This window comes from Spea bombifrons, chromosome 2 (genome assembly GCF_027358695.1).
Source record: "Spea bombifrons isolate aSpeBom1 chromosome 2, aSpeBom1.2.pri, whole genome shotgun sequence".
In the NCBI taxonomy this organism is placed as follows: Eukaryota; Metazoa; Chordata; class Amphibia; order Anura; family Pelobatidae; genus Spea; species Spea bombifrons.
Genome location: NC_071088.1, coordinates 86600738 through 86628540, shown reverse-complemented (window position 1 = coordinate 86628540; position 27803 = coordinate 86600738). Strand labels below are relative to the sequence as shown.

Sequence of the window (27803 nt, the reverse complement as noted above, 5' to 3'; positions counted from 1 at the left end):
TTATATTTCAAATAACTCTGGTCTAATCATACAAGCTGGGTGCCAATTACAGGACACTGGTTTTGGTTTTACATTATAATAGTTAAAGTAGCTCCTTTTGATAACACGGATAACTTATGTCTTATCTTTCTGTATTTATTGCCAGTTGGAAGCACATGAGTACTGGATTCACCGTCTTAGTGATGTGAGGAGTATGAAATACCAAAATGCTGACATTACCCTGAGGGGAGATTGAATGCAGACCTATGGCAGAAAATTCATTGTTTAGCATGCAGTAAAGGAAAGAAAGGCTTTAGGATTCAATCAATGCCAATGTATTTATTACTGATGTATGTTATACAATACTAGCACCAAGGCACGAGAAACACTGTGGTCTTGGTATGATTTTATTTTATTCCTTTTGAGCCTCCCTGGGAACTCTACATTATTTATATTATGACATCATTGTTTTAATAAGGTATGTTCCACCAATATATTACTATAACAGATCTACGGACCATACTATGAGAAACCTAGACAACCCTGCCGTTAATATGCCATATGTTCCAAACCAAAGAGTTTAATAGTCAAGAGCATGTGTGCAGAAATAATAAACATTAAACAAGTGAAACACCAAATTTTAAACCAAATACTATTGAAACATTGTATTTTATTTTTCAGTGGGGAAGGGAGAGCATTTTGCTATGGGAATGCAATACTTGCATAAACAGGAAGTGAGAAGTGTACAGGATAATAGCTTCCCACAGCATTCTGGGAAAAAAACCAAATGAAGTTTCACGTAACTTAATTTCCATAGAAGTATTTTCATAATGTATGTGTTCATGAGATAATTTCTATAGAAGTATTTTTATAATGTATACGTATACAAAAAGTCACGTGGAAACCAATGTTACCCCCTAGAGCAATGTTTCTCGAAATGTTTCCAACAAAGTCTCCCTCTACTATATGTTTTCTTTAGTACATGTTGTTTTGTATGAAATAACTCTAAATTTGATAAGTAGTATTTGCTCTACTCAGTACGCTACAAGCAAAGTTTGTTATACACATAATATATACCTTCTTGCTTTAAATGTCCATATGGCCCATTTTAATGTTAATATTCTAAAGAGATTATTTACTCCTGTGACATCTTTGGCCTGTATAATGTTAGCCTGATTTTCATACATCGAAGCAGGATGCACAAGAAGAAAGATGAAACACCGGTCTTTTTTTACGTTACTGACAGGGGACATGCCACCAAGCATTAACATTTAGATTTATGAAGCAGCAAGCATACTAATTTAATGATTTTGCCAAAAAACTCTCCAAAGTCACATCTAACTCTGTTATTCTTGATGAACTAGCTCTGTAGAACTGGCAAGTTATCCATTCTTTGATAAACTGAGGTCTGGAAATAGTATAAAAAAAGAAAGTTGCTTCCTGGTTATATAAGCTTTGTGATGTAATAAATGCATTAATGTCCTGCATCCAAGGCTAAACTCAGCAACTTTTGTGCAATGATGATAAACACCACTTTTGCTTTTTAGAAGAACTACCACCTTAACGTATTGATATCTGAATCGATTTTTGTGGAGCCAGATTCTTCCACCACAGATTTTCAAAACATCATACAAACCAATTTGGGTTATCACTCCTACAATGGCTGTGGAGCAGCTCTGATTAGCCTCAAAAAATGTCAGTTCCTTTTGAGGTTCCCAATTCTGAATTCCACTACTGCTTTCCAAACATCTTTAGCCACTATTAAAAAATAGACACTGTGATTTGCTCATACAAAAATACCCATCGGTACAACTTAAGCCATCTACACCATCAGAAAGCCAAGAAGTATGGTAGTTTAATGACAACTTCATGCAATGATTACAAATTAATAATAGGTTCTACAATAGGTTCTACAATAGAAACTTTGCACTTAACCCTGACGCTTAACTTTACGATAATTAACCCCTTAATGACAAAGCTCAAAATGCATTGTTTTCAATGGGTTTAGGGACCACCCATTGTCCTTAAGGAGTTAAGGGGTTAAAAGTATTGACCAGGAGTCTCCGGGTCAGTTTTTCCTTTCTCTGGGCAGCTGTGTTTGACCCCAACTACTTTCCACCCACTAAGTCTAGTTTTACTCCCTATATTTTGGTAGCCCCACCCTTACACGAAAATAGCTCCTTCCCAGAAGAACGAGAGCTACCCTAGGATGTTCCCAGGTATATATGAGTGCTCTAATATCTAGCTTGCATCGGATATGGGCAGGGCATGGTATGTTATTGCCCCTAACATAAATAAAGTCTGAGGTTGTGTGCATCAACTAATTTCCCCATATTGCATTCTTTTTTTAGCATTAAAGAAACAGCCAACCCACTTTTCATAATGTACAACGGAAGTACAGCGGTGCTTCATTTTCCATTATTTCTGAAGTTTGCATGAGGTAAGCAATTAACAATTACATTATAAAGCATTGTTAGAATACCCTGAGTTTCCTTGCATTACTATATCGTCCGTAAAAGAATCCTCCGGGATCCCGAAAGCTTATGTAACGCTGCATAATGTTGGCCCAACAAAATCACCATCGATTAAAGATGTCAACTTTTGTACAGCCAGTGTGGCTATGTCCATCTTTTTTGTATTACTACAATAGCCAAAATACACAGTATGCTTTCTGAGAAATATTAATGTCTGGATTTACTTCTTAACAAATACATATACGGTATTTAATAATTTGGTCATGTACATCCAAAACCATTGAAAATAAGTAATACATTATTTTTAAAATCAGCCTAATAACATACGGTATATTTTTCTATAGCATTTCTTGCAATAATTTATATAAATAATGATTTTTATTGCTTTGAAATAAACTTGCCGTGATTATTGGCTTATTCAAGGAGAAACCTCAGACCACTATATCGAACTATAGCTATATCCCATAGCTCTGTGGAATACTACGAGATCTTTTTGAGTATAAGTTGTAACAAGTTTACCCTTGACACAACACTGATGTTTGGTTCATTACCATATATTTCTGCTGTGCTACCTACTGTAAACTACGTGATTATGTTCCCTAACACTAAAATAGCTAATAAACACATGCTTTCAGCTCTGACTTATTCTATTATTTTGGAGATCACTAACAAGAAAAGGAATATATGCTTTTCACACTAAGAAAGAACTCCTACTTTTTATTACCTTCACAATAAGGATGTGGAGGCCTATTTTTAATAGTAAATGGCCATAACTACACTTTAAACGTCTTGACCATGCACATGGTATTATACCTAACCTTTATACTAACAGGTAGGTTTTGGGTCACTGGACTCTCTGTCTCTTGACATATGATGTCTACCTGCTCCTGTCCCTCATTCTTGCAATCAATGGCCTATATAAACTAGGCATGCTTCTAGCCTCTTTGCTAGAGCATTGCTGTTTCTGTCCGTGTTTGTTAATTTTCATAGCATTGCTGATTCTCTGGTTTTGACCCCGCGTGTGGACTCTTGGGATCTAGATTTACCCTCTCAGTATTCCACTTTGCTGTCTAGAGACACTTGTATTTATCCGCTCCTAAGTTGCACAGACATTGAAAACCCTTAACCATCCTGACCGGCATGTACCTCTGCTTCTCTACATCCCGTTGGCCATCTGCCTGTTCCTCAGACCCAGTTCCGAGACTTCCTGCTTCTTCTAGTGGTGTATTACTGCATTATGCGTCTCTCCTCATAATTTAGATGCATGATGCTATGGAAATTAATTTGCTGTTTTACTATACTGCTTGGCAATACATATTATAAACACCAAGCAATATAAAAAAGAAACTACCCAATCAAAGATGTTTAGATTTGTTATAACTGTCACAATTTTTTTCCCCCCAGCAAGTTCTAGGTGTTATTAAACCCGGCGGTTGTGCAACGTGTGCGGTCTTTAGGGTTCACACTGATATTTACATGAGATCATTGGAACATGCTTGTAAAAAAGGCATTGTATACAATAAGGCAATATTTTCACTTTCTACACTAACAAAAAAGGAAATTCCTAAGGTAAGGAGATCAAGCCTATGTGTACGTGAAAGTATCTGATGACTATTAAATTGATATTGTAAAGTAATGAGTTCAATAAGAGTACACGATGTGCTAAGCAGTAAAACAATTTCTTAGATTTGGCAGATTGATGGTATTACTCAATGCTTTGACACTCAATGGGTTAAGAATGTTCCTTGAAAAGAAATACTCCCTTTTACTGTAGCCAGACTATATGAAATCCCCATTCTACAACACATGCCAGCATTTTACTTAACGGCATCATGGCATTTAAGATTATAAGGGTGATGTGTACAGTGCTGCAAGAGCATGAGATGGACAATGCCTAAAACTGCACTTGTCACCTATTGGCCTCTGTTCACCTAAGTCCAACTCACAAATTCATTAACGTCAATTTGAATATGCAGAGAAAAAAATCTAAACTATCATACACTCGCCTGTAGGATAGATGAATGCATGTGATTTGAAAAAGTTCCAACTTGCAACCCCGCAAGTATTCTGCAGGGATAAACCCACAAAAACAATCAAAATTAAAGATGAGATAGCTCACTGTGTAAAGACCCTGGCTACAAAGCATGTTGGAACCACAGGGTCACAGGTTCAAAAAACCCATCTGGATCAACTCAGCCTTTCATCCTTTTGAAGTCAATAAAATGAATGCCATTAATAGGGTAATAATAACATCTTTTATTTAGCTGCTGGTTTGGTTAATTCCGAGAGTGTGTGCTAAAACCGCTTTGAGTCCCACTGGGAGAAAGGAGCTATATAAATACAAGCGATTATATATTATTATTAAAAAAAAAAGAAAGGAACAGGGTCCCCTTGACATATTAACCAAGGGGCAGCTGATTATTGCCAGTGAGATGGGCTCATGAGGGTTATAAAATAATTGCTGTTTGGGGACATCCTAACCTCACTGGCTTGAGAGGTGCTAGAAGTTGTCAAATGCCTCTCACTCCATCCCTGCCCCATGTCTGGACAGTTGAGTTAACGTGTATCGCAAGTGACCAAGTGACATCTTGGTGAACAGACCCCAATTATATGTATGAAAGGAATTACCAGCACTTTTGACATATTCAGTTGCAGATTTTGTATCTCCACTTCAGATGTGGAAGTTATTTTTTGTGTAAAAGCCTTTATTTTGTTTAAACTGCATCTTTTCAGTCACAGAGCGTCTTTTTTGTGCATTTTGCAATATCTCTTGTATTTTGGCACAATGGTAGTTTTCCATGCCCTGTCCCTGTTTTGTGACTGCAACATCTTTCATAATTAATCCCTACGTTTTAAGAGTATATGTCTGACTTTCTATAACTATAATGGGTCTGGAACTTTATTTTTGTACATACATAACTGGAAATAATTTAGTATATTTTTTATTGTTTGTTTATCATATTTGGGAAAATGAGCAAAGCTTAAAGGGGCAACATCAGAACAATTTTTAGGGCATTATTGAAACTTGCCTCACTTTCTTTTTGTAAATCATCCCTGGGCCTAAAGACTGGTAGCACACATATACACATTTACAGTACATTTTCTTCTGATCCAATACAAGTACAAGGTTATGGTTTCAACATCTTTCTATTGACAAAACCTGTAACCAGATTTTAGGGAATGTAACATAAATAATGAGTATTTGAGATACAGTAATTTGTGGCTGTAGGCTTTTATTTTTTGGCTTAGTGATTTTTTTTATACCAATGACCAGTTAATAGACCGCTTATAAAAACTTACGCAGAGGCACGTCTTTTTTTAAAAAATAAATTATTATTATTATTACTTGAAAATCATATTTCATATATAAAGCAAAAACCGAAGAAGACACACTGCAATTAAACTAAGATGAAACTGTCGTTTTTGCCAAGGACTGTGTACCAGTTACTTTTTCCTATGCGTTGGTACATAGGGACCTTGGTTGGAGCGGCATTCAAATTGATACAACTGGGATACTTAGGGGATTCTGGATGAAACCACACCTCGTTCTCATAATATCCAAAGGGTGGGACAGTAAACATGAGAGATGATGAATGTTAAGATTCTAATAAGTAGTTTTATAGAATCACAGCTACAATCAAAATAGCTGTAACAGTCTAACGAGAAAGCGCGAGAGAGACAGACATTTTTTTATGATACGTAAGAAATTTTCTTTAGTATAATGCATTTTTGGTTGCTGTTTGCTGGGTCAGTATGTCATGGTATAAAGTATATAACAGTATATATTTTCCCCTTTACACTAAATTACTTTCCATTTCCCAGACCTCAAGTCTCCTCTCCATTTAATTATACTACTTTGAACACATGTTTTAATTATGCCTTTCAGTTTAATTATACCAGGCTACCGTATATCAGATCATACACTCGCAGCTTTCAGTGGTGCGCACTGTCAAGAATAACAACACTTAAGAAGTCAGATTTAACCCTCTGCTCACCCATTTATCGCGAAAGATTAAACAGCCTATATGTTGGCTCCATTGAGGTTGGGGATACTGAAATAGTTCTTATCCTACGGAGTTTCACTTTTTCGAATTGAAAGCTAAACATTACAAACTCAAGTCAGCAAACAAACAATACCAGATTTGCCATTAAACACAAACACAATAAATCAACTGAATTTAAAAAAAAAAATCCATAGATATATATTGTCTCTTACCCATCAACTAAATAAGTCCTTTAGCTTTCCAGTTTGTCCAAAAGTGTACTTTAAACATGGAAAATAAATTCAAAGTAAAAGCAAAAAAACAAGAGTGAGAAGCACAGCTGCCGTCATCCTGCACATATGAAATATCCAGCTGGAGTTTGCTGCGAATCCCAGGATACTGTCTTGTTTTTGCAAAGAAGCATTCGCTGGTACAAAAGTTAAAAATGTACTGCTGACTTGAGCCTAGGTTGAAAAAAGCCTATTCTGTAGCTGAAGACAGAGGGTTGATGCGGTTATGTTACAAATGGAGTCCTTCTCAAACATCTCAGAAGGTTTCTTTATCAAACAACTGAATATATATATAAAAAAATAGTGTTTTTCTTAATCAAACCAGTAGAAATAAGGGCGAAAAGTATACACGGGACTTCTGTGCCTCTTGGCTGGGCTGGAGCTGTGCAAACTTTCCTTATTAGGAATCAACTAAAGAATGTTGGAAGGGTCGGGTAACATCCTTTTTAGTTTTGTAAAGAACATTTGATGTTTCTTTTGCATTTAACTCAGTTGCTTTCGCTCGATGAACTCTGCTGCAACAGTGTAGCATCGCAGATTGTATGCTTTCACACTGTTTTCAGTTGCGTTGAATATACTCTACTCAGCTACTATGATACCATGGAGGTTAAAGCACGATAAATGAAAAATATGACTTACATAGAGCTTTTAAAGATACTGTAAATTACGAATCATTTTGTTAGGATATTACAGTGCCTCAGGTAACAAGAAGAATACAAAGAAACCGACAAACCCACCACTACTTCCGCTGCCAAAGGGACATCAGAATGTGTGGTGACTGTGGTGGATAGGGTGTAATTAAAGTGATTATGTCACTTTTTCCAATTAATACACAATATACATATAGTGTATGCCACCGGAGTCAGCCTGTTCACAGGATTTGGATGAGCATTGCTCCCCCTTCGTTACTGTTAGTAAAGGCTGTCACTAGTTAGTAAAGGCTGATTCGTTCCAGCTGCCTTTGCATGGACGGAGTAGGAATAAAGGGAGTTAATTGATATGCTTCTTCTTCCAACTTTTGACATTGATCTCAGCTTTCGTAAGGTAACAAAAACCCTTACTTTTAAGGTGCATGTCTCCAAAAACATATACTATATCACTATGAAAAAGTAATGACAAAAAACACAAGCTTGTTCTGATAAATTTAGTTATCCCAAAAGCTGTGATTGGGACAGTTCCACTTTATAGTTCCTAGATGTAAGTCTTTGCTGAATCCCCTGCAGTGTAGTTAACCTGCATTGATCTACTATGGATCTGGACAACCTGCAGCCAGTCCACATAGGAATGCCGCTACTACATAAGAAAATGAAGCAGCTGCTTAAGGCCTCCATCGGTCAATGGTGCCCAACCAAGGATGAAGGTGAAAGACCAATGCAGCAGTCGCAAATCTAAATTCTTAGTTTATGCATAATTTTTTTTTATTGTATTACGACTTATAAAAATCTAGAACTGCCTCTCCTGTCAAAAACACAAACAACATCTCAGACCCATATTCTGTTCATATTGAGCAAAATACACTTGTTAAAAAACAATTAAATAATCACAAATGTGTAGCATCTTACAAAAAATGTATTTTGTTTGTTACAAATTCCATATAATAAGCCTAGCCAGCTAGTTTTATTGTTCTTTTATGATTAACTTCTTGTACGGCAGTGAGATGAGTCATCTAGATGTCCCAATGTGTTTTCGGCACTACATAAAAATACGCAGTTTGGGCATAATTTATACAGCGGTTTCCAAAATCTAGTTATGCACCACAGTACTGAAAACCTGGTACTAGGGTGACTCACTGTTTATGCAGTATAGAAACCTGGAATTGCATAGTTAACATTTTCTCAATGATGCGCTTAACCTGCAACTTTATGAACCAAATAACCAATGTTAGCTTTCTAATTTGATGAATAATTATAACTTTTACCAAAGAAAGCTGAATTCATATTTAAATTAGGTTTGTTTCATAGATTGCCAAAGCAACTAAAGGTGAATTAATTTATAAAATATGTTTTCCCTCATGCGGTCATTTTTCTTGCACAGAATTGTAGTTGTCATTTCATTTTCATTATTATTATTAGGTATTATTAAGTCATCTGTAAGGAGGGATTCGTTTGCATTTCCATCCAAAGGAGTCCATTTTATGTTATTACATGAAAAGTAAATAATATGTCTGCATATTCAATATTTCTTAATGATGGAATTGTGAAGTGTAGCTTTGGTGCCTCTTCTCTATGTACAGTAGATGCTAAGGCTTTCCTACCCAGTGACTGATGGCACAATAGTATTATGATGGCTCATACCGTCACTATTAAATCAGAAAACGTCCAGGCCTTCTCCTTATCTCACACTTAGAAATGCATAAACTATACGGCAAATATAAGTTAATGTGGATGATTCATTATGCACTTCCTTAAAACAGGTGGTTACGGTGGCTGCTCCCATGGTGTATACAGAATGTGGACTTCTAATACATGTACATGGCTGATTCCATGTGTAAATGCTGTTAACCCCTAATGACAAAGCCTGTACATGTACGGGCTCAAAATAAATTGTTTTCAATGGGTTTAGGGACCGCGCATTGTCCTTAAGGGGTTAAAAATCTTCTTTAAAACACAATTATATTGATCACTGAGTACTCGCTCTTTAGGTCAGGCATCTTACAGAATTACACTTACCCTTAATATTTTGGTTTTTTTTTTTACTCTAGACTTTCATTTAGTGGTTTATGTGAATCTTTTTTGAACGGAAAAAAAAATTAAAACTTTAAGTTCCGTATTCCTTAAATAACAATGTGTCAGAAGAAAAATTAATTTCGGGTTGCCACACAATGCGGCATCTGTACATTTACTTTCAGTGAAAGAAAAGCTTTATAATATTACTGTCCAAATAACAAAGGTACAATTCAACTGCCAAAATAATAATATACCATTCGTATCTGTTCCTGTGGAGCTTCCGCTGTACTTCCTTTAGATGCGGTTTTAAATAAATAGAAAGTAAATTCATTTTCGGCATCAAGTCACTGACTGCTTTCATGCGGAAGCAGTATTCTAAAGGGACATAACCTACTTCAACAATGTAGCTCCTGGTTTAACTTGTCTACTGTTCAAAGGCTGATGCAACACGACATAACACCTTATTTAAAGGGAGAGGTAACGCAATTCAAAGTGTTGATGGAAACATAGAATTTGAAGTCAGGTAAGAACCGTTCGGGCCATTTAGTCTGACCATTTGCCCTGGTGTAAGGGCAGGTCCATACCTTGAGACTTTGTAAATGAAGCAGACCTATTAAATTATCTGACCTTGAAACTTTTCATACATAAAGCCAGATTTATCATATCTGCCTATTAACCCCAAGACTAATGTAAAAACTATGAGATTCAAGGTAAAACTATGGGAGATCCAAGGTATGGGCAAATCTTATGGCATATATTGTGCATTTTTAGCCAGGGGACACAATAAACATAACCACAAACAGCCTACGAGACACAGAATGGAAAACCCATAATTTTTAGCTAGAAGCTTAATAAACATATTTAAATGTAGTAGGAAACTAATAAAATAAGGATTTTGATATCGCATAAAACTAAAAATAGATTTGTATTGAGGGGGCTTTTATCTATTCACCCTAATTGTAATTTCTAATAACAGAGTAGATCCTTGTTCATCAAATATGTTAAGCTCTTTTTCCATCTGTGTTTTTTTCCTGCCATTAATGACCTAATTAAAACAGGGATTCCACTATTAATGTTGTTTGTGATCTTTCTACAACGGTATAAGTGGGGGAGTTGTTATGGATACTTAGAAAGGGGAAGTTAATGACAATTGTTAAAATGCATTAGAATCTATATAAACTGCAGATCAAAGAAGACTGTGTTAAAAATAAACCGTGCTATGAACCGATTTTTCTGAGACCTTGATGGGCACCAGAAAATTCCCCTTGCTTTCAATAAAGTAAAATACCATGTACACACAGTACAATATTAAAATGTGCCTTTGCAAACAATAATGTACTTTTTAGTAAAATGTGAATGATAGTCTTTAGTACCTAAGCCGCACATCAAATTATCTGCACAATGATCCCGATTGTCAGTGGAAAGAATATTTCAGAAGAAGCAAAAACATCAACTGTCATTATTTCTAAGGTCAGGCGGCTGAGAGGGAACTGTATGTACTGTCAAGGAACTGATACAAAGCTGAGGGTCAGTTCCAATGTGAAGGCTATCTGCTGGGACCGCCACCACCTAGGACCTAACCCTGTCTGTCTGTTGGCATATATATATATATATATAGGAAATCAACTAATATGCTGGTTGTCCAAGATTTGGATAAAGAAAGGTGAATAAACCTAAAATCACCTGCTATGTGCTCAAAAGAGGGTAAATACAAATAATACTTCCCAAATAGGACCGCAGCAGCCCAAAAAAAGACACTCTTCCTCAGGGTGTAGAAATTTTTTGGTTGGTTGTGTCCATGCTTTGGACATGAATTTTAGCTTCCGTAAAGTAAAAAAGTGCCTTACTCTTACACACATTTTTGAACAACTACACTGATAGTTTGTAATAGATTACTTATGGTAAATGCTAAGACCATTAGAGTTCCCCTTTAAGAGAGGATGAGAAGACACTTTGGAGAACAAACCGTAACCAAGGTTCATCTGTGTTAATCAGATAACTGACCCTCAAAAACACAGCCTCCGGTCCCCTTACAGTGTGGGAAATCATAGTGCTATAGAGTATTACAAGACCCCTAACTACTTCCAGGTATGTAGAAACCCCACCATTATTCCTGCTCTTTGTTCCACATTTACCACTTTGCACCAAAACTGTTCTTTAAAAATATGTCCTGAATGGATCCAAAAGATCCTTTTTTTAATTATTAATTACACTTACTGGTAACAAAATATACCTGCTATCAATTTTAAGGATGCACTACACACAAATACACAGATACAATAGGTAGTATCATATGCAGTTTCAGTCTAGACTAGGGCTCAGTAGCAGAAGAAGGCAACGACACATTTTTATTGTATGTGTATGGGGCACTTGGTTTGTACGACATTTATACCGATTCAGGAGTTAGGCAACCACAGCTACTAACTTCCCTTTAACATGTATTTAAAATGTTGAACGTAGGTGAAGAAAACTAGTTGTTAGTGGTTTGTAGTTGGCTTGATCGACAAGTGGTGGTTCATGCTGCAACATGAATGCGTATTATTATGTGCAGGTGTAAAACTGTTACCCTGGCCATAAATCAGCTCTAGCAAAGGTGTGTGTCTAGAACAATGTCTGGTTTATTGCAGTGTTTGCTTAGCATCCACATACACACTACTGTAAACCTTAACTAGCCAGTTTTATTCTGCCATTTTACTGTGAGTAATATGATTTAAATATTGTTCCCACTAACACTGGAGCTGGAACCACGATTCACCTTCAACCTGATGAAGTTCATCAGTGTCCGTATAGATGCCCAGGGGGACCAAAATCCCAGAGGTTGATTAACATGATGACCTGGTTCCCTTTGTTCCCGTAAAGCAGCCCTATTTACACTCATTAGAACAAGATGTAAGATAAAACAAACAGTCGTCATACCGAATGCCAATAACTGAACCACAGAACACTCTAGGTATCTTAAACATATTTTGAAAACATGTGAAAGGATGACAGACTCTCATATGAATTCATTTTGGAATTCCATCCCTACATTATAATTTTTTGTAAATATAATTTGATCCATAGAGAACTAAAGACAATATTGTTCTTTTTTACTTCTGTGCTAATATTGGAACCCATTACAAAAATGAACCAAAATAAAAGCAGTGTTTTTATTAAAATTTCAATCAATATGTATGTTATTTGTCTTGTTTGTTCATCAACCTCAAAAAAACTTGAGGGGACACTCCAGTGTCCCAGGCGTCCTTTGAACAGTGAATGCATACGAAATTCCTTTCATATGCAGTCACTGAACCTGCAAAACAAATGGAAAAACTCCCTTACTTTATGAACAAGCTGCAGCTCCAGAGCTGCAAAAGAATGGCCCTACTTGATCCATTGAAATCAATGGATTTACCCACACTTTTGTTATAACTAAAGAAAAGTCTTTATTATTATACTATTATACTATTCCTTAGAAAACCATCCTTTCTTCACTAGTAAAAATTCTAATTGTATCTAGATTTATTAGGGTAGCAAATCTATTTTAACTCAGTCATTTACTTTTATACATACTACATTGGTAAGTTCAAAAAGTTTTTGCAATCATATCTGTAGTATATGGTTATTGTGATTTATGGTATTACATAAATACGTAATAAACCTAATATATTTCATAAAGGCCTAGAACGTGTTAATTTACACTGTGTGTGATCTTATCATACATGATTAGTAATGAGTACATGGCCCTGAATGACACTTGTTCTTTGACCTAATTTTGTCTAAATCTCTTTTACAGGGTTTAAAAAAATCAATATGACACCAACCACCTTCTAAGTCATACTAGGAAGTAAAGATCCTGGTTTTTTTATACTACATTTAAATTAAAAATATTTTTGATTTAGCTCCCTGTGAAACCTGAAGGTTACCGAAATCTTGAGTATTTTAGAAAGGTCCACCTCAACGCAAACTGAAGTCAACACTAGTTCCAAACTAGAATGTACATTTAGAGCAAACTAGGCTTTACAAACTGTGTAAATGAAATCAAGACGGGTGAAAAAGTGACAATTGATACAGATATTCCCGATCAAACTCTGGGGCAAATGTGTAGCAGTTACTATAGAAATCAATAGAATAATCCTACAGATAGGGCCTCCCAAAGTAATCTATGCAAACACAACCCACTGCTCCAGACATTCATTGTTGCTGCTATGTAGTTCCAGCCAACGGTTCCATGTGTTTATTATAAATAATACTTTTGAAGTTGGATAGAATATGCAGAGGTCATCAAAACTCACAGTACAATAACTGGTTAGATAATAACTAGGCTTAAATGGCTGACAATATAACATGGCAGGGGCATGCAATTAAATGATTTGGTTTGCAATGAACATGTTGAAGCATCTTTCCTTCTCCAGATAACACAGACGCTGACACTTTTTGGTATAAGGTGCTCATTTCCTGAGTGGTGATTGGCTGCTGTGAAAGCCCAGTTTGATTTAAATAGATGACAATGAGCTGGTTTAGACATCATCTAAACACGCTACAAGAACTACACTTACATAACAGGTAAGACAATGACTATTGCTATGTACATTGCAGTAAGACCATAGCACAATCTAACTAGCCCATGTGCATTTAAGAACCCAATGTTAGCAGTTAACTCCCATGGCTAGTTTCTATTTATTTATTGTTATTTTTAATTCTGTTTTTTTAATAGAGTTTTGCACTTTATAATAGTGCAAGTGCACTAAAATAGAAGCAGTAAACAACTATCCATTGCTGCACATTGAATGTCTCATGTTTTGTAGTTAGGACTAGATCTTTACATTAAAATAATTGCAAGCTGAGATGAAGAACAATGATAACATTTGCCCAGCTGAGACATTTCACAATTTTCTACCAAAGGAAGGACTGGTCACCCTCTTGCTATACATACATGTCGCATTAGAAGAGTCTTCAGAGTTGTAAATTAATAAAACATTATGAAGAGCCAACCACAGGGAGCTTCTGCTGCAGGTAGATGTTCGGTGGTCCTGTATAGTGTATAGGTAAAACAATGAAATTTGTTGTCTTCTGACCCACTGAATTATACATTATAGGGCACCAGCATAGCTCTACTTGCTGGAGAAACCTGCCAGCTTTGACTGTTCAAATGGATAATGGCAAGGCAATAAAGGCAGGGAGTTGAAACCAAACTCTCTTCCAAACTCTGCGTCATAGACCCAGTTGTCTGAATTTTAGTGAAAGAGCTGCACCATATATTGTGTAAAACTACCTATATTCACTAACAGTAAAGAAAGCTGCAATGAAAACAATAGCACTGGTAATATAACGCACTAAATCTATTTACTTGGAAAATCATTTAAACCTAAGGGGGTTTATGGTATGTGAGGGAAATGTACATTAATAAGTATTTGGGCGGGTTGCCAACATGTGGGACCATTAATTATATGTTTTTTATATTCCATGTGAAAAAATGCAACTAAGGAGAATAAGCATAACTAATGTGTGCGTTCTTTTGACCCACTATCCTAAATCCTATCAAACTTTCCATTGCCCAGTATTTCTGATACACAATGATACTTTCAGAAAGAACGTTCATCTGTCAGTTAATACAACAAATGATGGGCATATCTAAACTATTTCTGTATTTGTCTTCTAAACTTTTAAGCAGATGGCTACATCATAACGTTTTTTTTAGTTACTGAAAACATTTCAATTAAAAATGAAAAAAGGAGCTAAGCAAGTGGTCATTCTTAAATAGCTTAGACCACTGGTAAAATGTATATAAACATGGAATTTGACCACTGATAAGAATTAACCCATCTAATCTGCTCCTAGAACTCCTAGGTTCAAACAGTACAGACAACGTAAGAAAAAGGTGTCACAATTTATGAGTTGGACATAAGTGAAAAATATACATATGTATAACATGGTCTTGATCAACATGTGTAGATGTATTTTGCTTGCAGAATACAGCAGAAGAGCTATGAAGTCTCTGATCATGCTCACTTCACTCCTTGGGGCTGCTTTCTCTTTACCCGTAAGTGCCTTCTTTCTATGATTATTGTCAGGTTGAAATATTATTTAGTAAATTATCACATATCAATATGATGGCCCTCATTGTAAGACAGGTGTTATTACTGTAATGCTTTGTTTCTCATACAAACAATTTTTCCTTCTCACACAAAACATAGTTTTGGTTTGATATTTAACTTAAGTTACTTTTGTTTACCATCAGAACTATATAGTATACTCTTCTGTAAAACGGTATATTGTTTATGCCACTAAATAGTAACTGGTTTATGGTCATGCTGCGGTGATGATAATATCCAGATGGCATAAGAAGTGGCATAGCCGGTGATGTGATGATGAGGACCTTAATGGAGTGTATGTATGCCAAAAACAAGAGGAAGTACAGAGAGCAGAAAGCTGTATAGAAACTGAAGTTGATGTTGATGGCATTTTCCATTTTATCCTTTTCAACTGACAGTGACTCTGTCTAACTTACTCCATCATATAGATCTACTCAAGATCCACACACATCTTATAGAATCGGGACTAAATTATAAGTGTCCAAGATCATTCTGTGACTATGCCATTATGCCCTTTGTATAAAACACACTTCAAAATAGTTTTACGTGTTTAATCATAAGCTGGCAAACTGAATGCGTAGCTGGTCTTGGTTCATTAGACTTGAAGTTTGAAAACAGTACAAGGCAGGGTTGGTCAGCCAAACACATCTCATGCACAGAAAATAGTTAGGGGGCAGGCAAAAGGGGCATTTGCAAGGTGGATACCACATACATTTAAAAGGGATCCCTCAGCTACGATTTACGAGTCCTGCTAAATTTCATCTGGCAATGAACGGGTTACATATGAAACTGTATTTGCACCTTTGTTCATGCGTTGAATGTTACTTTAACCTTTTAACCATGAATGTGTTGTTTTTCTACAGACCCCATTGAATTGTTTAAGTACAGATGTTTCCATGAGCTTCCATTGTAGCATTTTTAGCAGCTGCTGTCTAGATTCCAAGCCTGAGAATTTGATTTCAGACAGGTCATTGAATTGCAAACCATGCAGCTCTGCTTCTTCTTCTTCTTTCTTCGTCCACTTCTCCCTGGTATCAGCTCCCCTGACCAGGCAGCCTGGATTGGTTCCTCAAAAAGGCAGGGCATCCATGCACACCATCTCCCTTGAATGAGTCAGGGGAGAGGATGTCCACATGGTGCACGGAGGTTCCACCCTTACGCAAAACTGCTCTGGAAGGCCTGGTCAATGGAGCTGATACTGGGGAGAAGAGGATGAAGAAAAAAGAAGAAGAGACAAGAGAAGATGTGGAGCTGCTAGAAAGGAGATAGGGACACAGAAGAGAGTCGGCAGAGAAGGTAAGGAGACATTGTGAGAGGGTAAGTAAGAGTGAGAGAACATAATAGAGTGTGAGTAAGCGTGAGTAATAGTGTGAGAGGGCAAACGTAAGAGTGTGAGAGACATAGAGTGTGAGAGACATGGAGTGAGAGAGATCATGAGTAAGAGCGAGAGAGCTTAAATGAGTGAGAATGTGAGAGAGTGTAAGATCTCTTAAGATTAAGCCTTGTTAGGTATGTTAGACAGACTGAGATAAGAACATATCTTTTGTACTTTTACAACTTAAAATATATGTATAGTGTTAAAGCTTTTTATGGAGTGAAAAAAAGGGATATGGCAACCCTCTATTAAAACATTTATTTTTACCAACAAACTAAGCCAAACAGTTTTTGGAGGGTTATCCATCTATGAGTGTGTTTGTTTTTCTAGTCCTTTACAAGTAATGAATAAGTATGGTTTAAACCACTGTTTGTGCTACTACAGTGTTTAAGGATATCCACAGTGGCAACCCTAGTTGCATGGGGTCTAATGAGACCCTGTATTCATGTGCGCTCTCATTGATTACAACTGAGAAGCAGTCAAAAGTGCAGTGTTGCTGCTGAACTGCAGCTTCTCCTGACGGTCAAAATACTTTAGAGTGCATTCTTCATTCGTGAGGCTGCTTGGGACACCAGACTATCGGTTTAAATCTACTAAATCTCATGCTATTTTTGAAATAAATAAACCATTAATAAACCTCTGTGGAATTGTTGAAACAATATAGCACAAAACAGTTACTTCATATCAAGCAGTCACAAGGTAATCTCATGGTGTGGGTCAATCTTTTTTTTTTTTTTTTACATTTCTGGTTAATTTGTTACACACAGTAGCTTAAATCTACATAAATAAATAAAGACAGAATGGTTCACATTTCTTTTTCCAAAGAGCAACATTATACTAATCTGTTTCCTTTTTGACAGTATTCAATTGCCTGTTTCATGTGTGCTTGGTTCCAAAATTATGGGGGGATGGGTGCAAGAGATTACATCATTGCCCCCATTTCATGCCCATAATATTATTACCATTACCTTTTTGATGGTTCTTTTCAAGTGAGAATACAGTTGTAAATAATGTGATATTTTATCATGTTTCCATAACACACTGAATACAATAAAATTGCTATGTATGTATGTATGAGTTACATGAACAAATAAACATGTCTTATTTAACTTTGCAGCTTCCTCCTCATTCACAGCATCCGGGATATGTCAACTTCAGCTATGAGGTATTTAATGCTCTTCATTTACCTATATATAACCCAGAATTATTTTATCACTGTCTTTAATTCTTCAACATGTTTGGCAGTATATGAACATCTGGCTGATTTTTTTATTTTTAAGATATTATCACCTATGAAATGGTACCAGTCAATGATGAAACACCAGGTAAGACAAAAAGTTGAGACAACTACTTTCATGCAAATGAAATTAATTTTTGCAAAAAGTTTGAAGAGTAGACTTGCCATGCCTTGGAACTCTTGGAAGGTCTTTGTTTGAGTCAGTTTCTTATTTTACAGGGCTAGGAAGCAACATTTGGCTGTACCCACTTCCCTCCCATACCCTAGCTTCTAAAAGCTGTGAGGGACTATCCTTGCCTATATGCACAGTTAACCCTACCCATATACAGGCTATTTTTGCTTCATCAGGAAGCCACCACACTTAGAGGAGGGAAAGTCATCTACCCTGGGATGTCCCCAGGTATTATTATATCCAACCAATGGCATTATTATTATTATTATCTTTTATTTATATAGCGCCAAAGCGCTTAACATACCACTGATTGCTATGGTATGTATGGTCACCCTATACAGAATCTTTGTTTAAAAATAATTTGTATGCATAATTTCACTGAAAAGCCTGTAAATAAAAATAATTATAATTCTCTTTTACTAATCCTGCCATACCATTACAGCTAAACCTCTGCTACTCCAGACTACGGCCTCTTCTCTGAAATAACCTTCCCCTTGTTTTTCTGTAAAATGATGTTTTTATCTCCCCTATCTCTTTTTTTCTCTAGGCTACACATATTGAGATCCTTTAGTGTTTGCTGATGATTTTTATCCTGGAAATACATTTACTGTTTTAGTAGCCCTCTTCTGAATTCTCTCCAATATGTTAATATCCTTCGGTAGATGGTATCTCCAGAACTGTACACAGTACTCTGTACACAATACTATTGCCTAATAAGAAGCAAAGTTTAGAAATTGATGATCTTCTGCTTGTTTTGTTAATGGAAAATTGTAAAATTATTTTGTCATCGTTTCAAAATATGTGTACATTGTAAAGTATACTGAAGATTTTACAGAAAATTGCAGCTTTAAAAACAGATATCTTTTTTCCTTAGTATCCTTCCTATGGCTACGAGCCCATGTCTGGATGGCTGCAGAACTCAATGGTGCCTCAACAACTTCCACATCAGCATGCAATGCCGAAATTGCCACAGCATCACCCTATCCTGATACATCAGCAGCCTCTTGTCCCTGTGCCTCCTCATCACCCAATGATACCAGGGCAACCTCAACAAACACATCAAAATCCCACTTATCTGACAAATCCAGCAGCTAATATTCCAGCAAACAATCAACCAATTGAGCCACCAAAACTTGACCAACCAGGGCAACCCCGTTACCCAGTTCAACCACAGCCTCCTCTAATAGAAGAGCGACCACAAGATCCATGGCTACCGACAAGCAAAAACAACCAGGAGGAGCTGGTAAGAATCAATAAGTTGTAAGAAACATGCATTGTCTAAAGACAGTTGTTCTCAAACTGCGGAGCCATATTCTTGTGATCGGTATGTAAACAGTAGGACCCATCACAATAGATTACTTGTTTAATGTATTAATCACAGAGGGTTATATAATGCAACCTGACTAATATGGTTATGGAATTTTTCAAGCTTACTACGGAAAGATCCTTAAGCCGCTAATACACCAAGACACCAACTAAACATAACTAGAACAAAACTACACAAAAACAAATGCATTTCTTACAATGCTCTATTTGTATTAAACAGATATTTCATAAACGCTTTTTTGGGTGGATAACTAAATAACACCACTGGAAAATGTAGTTGGTATAAAGCACGTTATATATATATATATATATATATATAATGCTAATGATTACTATACTGTATAATCTTTGCTACTATTGTATATATATTTTGTGAGTATATAGTTTGCATGATCATAGTCTGAACGCATATTTAGATGATGTTCTTGTGAAATTATTTGTCTCTTTTTGCATTTTAGGATTAAATTCCTTTTGGAAAGCAGAAGAGCAAAAGAGATCACTGCATCGGCTGTAAGAAGACTTGCTTTTTTTAGACAGTAATGTAACTGCAAAAGAAAAAAAAAAAGTAGAAACCCAACACACAGAACAAAAATAATTTAATATTAATACGTGTGTCTGGTATTTGTTTCAGAAACATTTTATGTGTTACCCACAGAAAGATTTGGTTAATAAAACCTGTAAAAAATAAACTGCTTCACTCAAAACACGCCTTGCAATTTCTTGAACACTGGCTACAAATAATCGTACATTGCAGATCATCTATGCTTTTAAGTATGTTTAAAGATATTTAAAGATGTATTCCAAAAAACTACATATGATCTAAGTGAACAACCTTGGAGTTGCTTCTCCTATTCTTCCTAAATCCACATTATTTGTAGTAGACATTTAGCACATTTATCACAGAAAATGTTCTGTGATTTCTTAATAGTTTACTACTTTCAATAAAATGTAAGATAAGTCTTCTGAGACTTATTTCTTATTCGATGTTTACTAGAGCCTACTAATGTATGGACAAACACTTTTTACAATACTGCATTCGGATTCGTACAAATTAAAATTTTAACGAAATTTGCCAATTTCCTTTATTCACACGAATGTTTGAAAACAAGAATTTTCCTGCTGCTGTGCTTTTTCTCTTGCCTCTTCTTTTCTTCTGTCTTCTTTCTTTGTCCACTTCACCCAGGCCTCCTGGAGCGCTTCGGCAAAAGGGTGGAGCCTCCATGCACACCCTGTCCTCTAGATTTGCCGAACAGGAGGGTGTGTCTGGAGGTTCCGCCCTTTTGCCAAAGTTCTCCAAGAGGCCTAGTTTATGGAGCTGATACTGGGGAGAGGCGGACAATGAAAGAAGATTGAAGAACAAGAATCAGGCTAGTGCTAAAACTCTTTCAGGATTATGGTCCTACATGAGAGAGATCTGAAAACCATGCGCGTAAAATGTCTACAAGCACAAAATAATTTACTTACCAGTACCATTCTGAAACAAAGGGGAGAATTTTTTATCTGAAGTGTGCATGTGAGCATGTGCATGCAGATGCATGGGCAGGGAAAGACTTTAGGAACAATAGGTTCAAGATATTGATTTTGTAAGACTTTGCATTGAATTCATAAGAATGTTCTAAACTTCTTTTTGTTTTTTTTTGTTTCATATGTATAGATCCTATGTCTCATCTCAAAAATATTTCTGAGTGGGTTTTTCTTTAAGTGAACATAAAGACAGCCTGTGTCAGTAAAAGTAACAATGTGCAATCCAGATGTTAGCGGGACCAACAGGAAGCACATTGGCTATTTAACCATGTGATTCCAACCAACTTCTCAATTTTTAGCTGTGTTTTTTTTAATTTCAAGCAGACGATTCTTTCCTATGAACCATCGCACACACTCAGTTCTACACAAGGACTGCCGGACACAAGCCATTTTTGATACTTAGAGAAACACTGGAAAATGCAACTATTTATAAATATTTAACACTCTAGGCAGTGTTCCGTTTCCCTGGCAAAATGTTATCGGTTTTCCGGTCTATGAGAGAATTCAGAGATAAAGATCAATAAAACATTTGTGACAAAACATAAAGCCCTTATTTTGCAAATGTATTTCTGACGCACTGTTTGTGTAAGAATAAATAAAAATATATTGTTTGTGGGTTTTGTTAGATTCCAATTACATTGGTTTGCATACCCCAAGTCGGATGCCCTATTGCCAGCCTTGGAAAAGGCTATGGTTTCCTGCAGTATATTGGGAACAGCTGTGTATGGATCTGATGTTGCTGAAAGAGATCATCTTGTGATTCACATCTGGTTGCGGAATGCAAGCACAGTGAAGTCCACTGCTTGTTTACTGAAAAAAGGACATTTTGCTTACTGGCCAACTACTGCCTGCGAAGATGAGAGGGTGGACGGCTTCAACAGACTTCCTGTATTAAATGCCATTATCATCCAGGGACCCCCAAACCAAAACAGTGCATTACAAGCTTTACTGTGTTTCCTCTGCTACTATCCCAGAGGATATGAAGGATAAATGAAGATGTAGCAATAAATATATCTGCATCAGATAACTGATGCCATTCGGATTGTCTGAATTCAAAAATAAGAGAGACCTTTACATGGCTTGTGGTTGGCTACCAAATGGTTATGGTTTTAACACATCCATACAGTTTACATTTTTTATAAGCATCCCTACATAATGGAGCCACCAGGTCACCCTAATATCACCTTCTTTTCATATCCCTCATTTTAAAATAATTTGATCCAGCTAATGTCCTATGTACTATAAAGGGCCATTGGTCCAGGTTGGGTTGACCATGGAGAAGACATTACATTAGCAAAACCTTTTGCTATCCTTACAACACCAGACGATGCAAGCACCTTAGATAGGTATGTGAGGTGACATACCTGTGTCTCTTGGGAAATCTCTTTTTCCTACAGGCACCTGGAATTACATCTGACAGATTATGGGCAGGTTTACATTTTCAATACAAGTTGGTTTTCCTATAAACAACAATGTTAATTCGATAAAATATTTCAATTAGTGCTGGACTGGCAAATAAAGTTGGCCCTGCCATTTTAAGACAAATGGTTGATATACCAAGTGCAAGGAGTCACATGCTACACTTTTGCAGCATGCGTCCACCACCTGGAGAAGTGCTGGAGAGCTTCTGTTTGAAGAGTCGTCAGTCACCAGCTTGCCAGGCATTTGCCCGGTGAGTCCAACGGCTAGTTCAGGCCTGATTTCAACTATTTTAATTAAATATATAATTTAAAGGCATTAGGCAACAGGCCTTGTTGTTGAGAACCTTGCTGGTTAGGAAAACAGATAAATCTCATCACTGAAGATAAGGAGTCAAAAGTTTATTTATGTCATGATTATCACTGGTAAAGAGATTGAGAGCCAAAAAGTTACTATAATCCATCAGCGTTGTAGCTGGAAAATGTATAACGCAATAATTTAATTTACCAAAACTATTCTAAAGCTTTATCTTTTTAAACATCAGTCAGTAAAAAGGGAAAAACCCCAAAGCGTTTTATGTTACTAAGCAAAGAAGTTTCTGTTCCTACCAAACTCAACCACTCATTGAATTCTTTTCTTCATGCCAACCCTGTCACGAGCTTATTATACAGTTCTTTGCAAGCAGGGAAATTAAAGGAAGAATACACTCCTTGGAAACTCTTTGGTATGAATTCACTAACCCAGTAGTTTGCAGCTGTGTTGAACACTACTACTCATCAACTTAACTATGCATTGTGAAGTTGCCAACACCAAAGAAAGGCCTTCTCCTGCAAGAAGGGCTGAGGTGTGGTCCTGTCAAAAGCAGTTGATTTGGGCCATTTCACTATGAATTACAGGAGAGGTTTACTGGGGTTGTCTCTTCACAACGCATAATGCGGATGTTAAACTCTCCTGAAAATTTTCAAGTTTGGAGAACACAACTCTATATATAACAGTCAAAATTCAGCAATACATGGCTGGGGCTGGGAATGTGGAATGCATTCCTTTTGGTTTTAAAACAACACAAAGCAGCAACTAAAACATATCTCATTTGGTGATTTATGTAAAGGATAGCTGTTCTAAAAGGGAATTGTGTTACACTAGCCAACCACTTAAGCAATAAACGTAGTCTAATAGGCTAGGCTTGAACGCATACAAATGGCTAATATGCAGATGCCTAACAAATATATCAGAATAATATTTGTATAATTCTCGGTCATTAACATTGTGTGACATTATTCTATTAATGAATGACATTAATCCTATTCTTAATGCCTATTTCTGCATTATCAGTTGATGCACATCCATAATGAAAAAATTATATCTTTCCCCTAAAAATAACACTGACTTTTATAAAACAAGAAAGTTATAGTTTATTTTAATTGACTATATTTATTGATTGAAACCATTGCTAATTAACATTGATAAAAATTGATGTGCGCACATGATACTTGGTAAGACCGTAAGAGAAAATGCTGATTTGATTTCACAAGTGCTTGATAATTGGTTTAGGATTCTCGCATTCAAAGCCAATTAATCAATGACAGATTTTATAGCCTGATTCGCTTTCCCATTGCTCACTGAAGTGCGAAAAATATTTTAATATCTGAAGTAGGGAAACGTAAAGGAGGCATGAAAGGTCATGAAAGAAAATATTTCTGAAAGCCTGGAGAACACTATCTGTAAATGTATTATGGGAGATTTAACCATGCGTGGGCTAGAGGAGTGAAACACACCATTTGAGGTTTGCTGAATATCCTATTCACATAAGGTGCTCAGGTAGGAATCTTAATGAGTTTAATTTGTTTTCCATTAGAAACACTGTGCTTATTGAACTGGTTATGTCCCAATTTAACTTTAATAAATAACAGTGAAGCCTTCAGAGCGTTCAGACGTGTAAGGAACACTTGATGCTCGCCGTAATACATTTGAATTTCAAGGAAAAAAAATCGAGATGCAAACACACCAGTTTGTTTTTCCAAAACACAGCTGGCATTAGATCAGCACTGTGATACATCAATGCCGTGGTATAAACACTGTGACATTGTGGTGTCTGTGCTCTTAATCTGTTGTTGAGTGCAAGGAAGGTGAACATGCATTGCACAGTAATTTATTACTATGGCACCTAAGGTATAAATGCTTGCAAATTTGTGAAATTTAGCTCACTCAGACACGTACTTAAATTGTCCACGCGTCTAAAATATGCATTATCCAGGAAAGCAATGATCCTAATGCCTCCGTTACTGGTTAAAGTGAACGTGTGGTCATCTTATCGATGCTACTCTCACGTGTAGTAATATATTTCAGATCAGATAGTTTGTGGGAAAATAATAATAATCTTCCTCTTTGTTTAATGCATTGCAGCTTGTGGCATAAATACTAAAAGAACTTTTTAGTTTTTTAGAAGTATTTATTGGTCTGTTAATAGGTCTTCAAGAATCTAAATGTCCACTTATTGTGACAATGAAAAAATGACCTAAAACATTCCACACCTGCGTCTCAAAACTACAAGGTAAGGAATGCTGTGCTCTTAAAACGGGGAAGGAAAGCCTCAACTTTATAATACCAGCCATCTGTCATAAATCTTCAACAAGGAGCACACCTGGGGCAACTAAATGCGTGAAATTATACTCAACCAGAAGATGAAACCCTCGCTACAAACCCTGACGCTGAAAAAATTGCATGAACTTTAATTTATGTAGGGGCTAACTAATTAACTATTTATGGCGAATAATTAATTTTATTTATACAATTTATTTGCTGCTGTTTTTTTTTACATATCACTGTAAGTTTTAGGCCTGTAGAACAATTTGATACACTCATTCCCAGAAGAAATGCAGGACAGGAGATTTTGGCTCCCAAAGAGAGACTCTCCTTCTTAAACTTGGGCTCTTAGGAAGTACTCTATGTGTGCGTTTGTTGCATTTAGAGCACTAGTTTGTTTGTTTGGTTGCGCTAGGAAAATATTAACCTGCGTTTGGGAGGAATTTTTCTACATGACAGAGTATGGTATCTGCTTACACAATAAACATTTGCAATAATAACACTGCAAACTTTCACTCTCGCGACCAGATATATTACATGTTGAATCATAAAACTGTGATTATATAAGTGTTTATGTGGGGAAATCAGTTCATTGCCCTTTTCTCCCCAAAATGAAAGGATTTAGTGTTTTTACTGTACTTTTTTTTTACAGCTATAGATGGCCTTATCCTCAAACCTAAGCTTGCAAGCAGGGCTCTCTCTCCACCTAATGTATCGGTTTGTCTTAGTCTGTCAATTCTCGTTTTGTCATACCCCTTGATATATATGTATTGTATTAAGCGCGGTGTAAATTGTTGACACTATATAAATAAAAGATAATAATAATAATACCTGGGAGCTCTCCGGGTTTGACCTGGAGATCTCTGGGTGAAGCACTGGTTCTCCGGGTCAACACCTGAATCCTCCAGGTTGCGGGAGTGGGGTCTTGACAAGCCCCGCCCATCTCCCCTTTAAATCGGGGTGTTTCTCATGATGTCAGCAGGAACTCCCGCATGCGAAGGCTTCGTGTGGCCGGAGCTAAGAAGTTCCCAGGTATGCCTATTCTTCATACTAGACATATCATTAAGCAATTTCAAATAGGGGTGCAATAGAGTGGGATTTGGCATTGGCTTAGTTTTGCAAAATGCTGGGCAAGGATGCATAGTTTAATCAGTTAGGTAACTTTCAAGAAATATCATTGAACTAAATACCCTTTACAGGGGCATCTTTGGAGCTGCAGCTCACTGATTTGTCCTTCACAATGTTAAGTGAAGTCAGTGAGATCAAACTGCAACTTACAAACTTTCCGGCCATCTCTCTTTAGTGACTACAAACGTAGATAGTCTATAGTAAAATCATCTGAAGAAAGGACTTCTAAGGTCTTTACAATATGACCTTTGTTGGCCCGTCTTCTCTGTAACCAATACGTCAAATATCATTTTTTAGGGCAGTCGTCGGGAAGAATTCTCATTATTTATTTTATTGTGCTGTGTTAAGCCACAGATAGTAATGCAATCCCTTTTATTCTGCCATCACTGCATTATGTGTACAATGTCTGATCCACAGAAGGAAGAATCCCCTCTCAAGTGGATATGCAGCTAAAGGCACTCAACAAACATCTCTTCTATATTTGTACTGAGAATACCGTATTTGCTCGATTATAAGACGAGGTTTTTTTCAGAGCAAATGCTCTGAAAAATACCCCTCGTCTTATAATCGGGGTCGTCTTCTAATCAGACCTCAAATAGAGGTCTGATTAGGAGACTAAGATCCAGATCCCCCGCACCGCTGCAGGGGACCTGGATCCTCCTGTCGTCACCCCCCACACACACACACACACACACTTACCGGTGCTTCCGGAGGTGAAGTTGGCAGCGGGGGTTTGTTTGCGTCCGTCGCAAATACCTTCCCCGACTGTCAGAGATCAGAGTTCAAGAGTTCCTGATCTCTGACAGCCGGGGAAGGTATTTGCGACGGACGCATACAAACCCCCGCTGCCAACTCCACCTCCTTCCGGCTGCCGCGGAATGAGACGTCAACCCGCTGCCCCGGCAATACAGCAGGAAATTGGAAGCACCGGTAAGTAAGTAAGTAAGTGTGTGTGTGTGTGTGTGTCATTTCTGGAATGCCTTACACCCCTATATGCCACTCTGGCACTTAGGGGGTTAAAAGGCATATTATGGGGCAGAGTGGCATATAGGGAGGTATAAGGCATTTCAGGAGGCAGAGTGGCGTTAAGGGGGCATTTAATAGTGCACTCTGCCTCCTGAAATGCCTTATACCTCCCTATATGCCACTCTGCCCCATAATATGCCTTTTAACCCCCTAAATGCCAGAGTGGCATATAGGGGTATAAGGCATTTCTGGAGGCAGAGTGCTCTATATAATGCCTTTTAACTCCCTTAATGCCACTCTGCCTCCTGGAATGCCTTATACCTCCCTATATGCCACTCTGCCCCATAATATGCATTTTAACCCCCTAAATGCCAGAATGGGATATAGGGGTATAAGGCATTTCTGGAGGCAGAGTGGCACATAGGGGGTCAAAAGGCATACCATGGGGCACAGTGGCATATAGAGGGTTAAAAGGCATATCATGGGCCACAGTGCCATATTGGTGTGGCAAGCCTGGGGGCAGATGTGCGTAACTGGGGGACAGGTTGGAAAATACAAGAAATAAAAACAAAAAAAAAATATTTTTCTCAATCATAGCTTTTATTAA

At 37.0% G+C, this 27803-nt stretch overlaps 2 protein-coding genes across 4 annotated transcripts in view; one reads left to right on the top strand and one right to left on the bottom strand.

Moving 5' to 3' along the window:
- The window catches only part of ARHGAP6 (Rho GTPase activating protein 6), a 230101-nt gene that overhangs the window by 60375 nt on the left and 141923 nt on the right, over positions 1-27803 (bottom strand). Inside the window, exon 1 of one of the 3 annotated variants that reach the window (XM_053455057.1) lies at positions 6670-7089. The exons of the other annotated variants lie outside the window; for them this stretch is intronic. The gene's annotated coding sequence lies outside the window, so the exon portion shown is untranslated. Of the gene's footprint in view, positions 1-6669; positions 7090-27803 lie in introns of those variants that run through there. 3 annotated transcript variants of the gene reach the window in all.
- On the top strand, positions 15361-20266 carry AMELX (amelogenin X-linked). Its single transcript, XM_053455058.1, has 5 exons — positions 15361-15414; positions 17959-18006; positions 18122-18166; positions 19125-19493; positions 20035-20266. The coding sequence occupies exons 1-5, from the start codon at positions 15361-15363 to the stop codon at positions 20038-20040; spliced, it is 522 nt and encodes a 173-aa protein (XP_053311033.1). The 3' UTR covers positions 20041-20266.

Coding starts and splice junctions, on each gene's coding strand:
- AMELX (XM_053455058.1), top strand. CDS start 15,361: ATGAAGTCTCTGATCATGCTCACTTCACTCCTTGGGGCTGCTTTCTCT. Junction 15,415..17,958: donor GGGCTGCTTTCTCTTTACCC/GTAAGTGCCTTC, acceptor TTAACTTTGCAG/CTTCCTCCTCATTCACAGCA. Junction 18,167..19,124: donor AGTCAATGATGAAACACCAG/GTAAGACAAAAA, acceptor TTTTTTCCTTAG/TATCCTTCCTATGGCTACGA.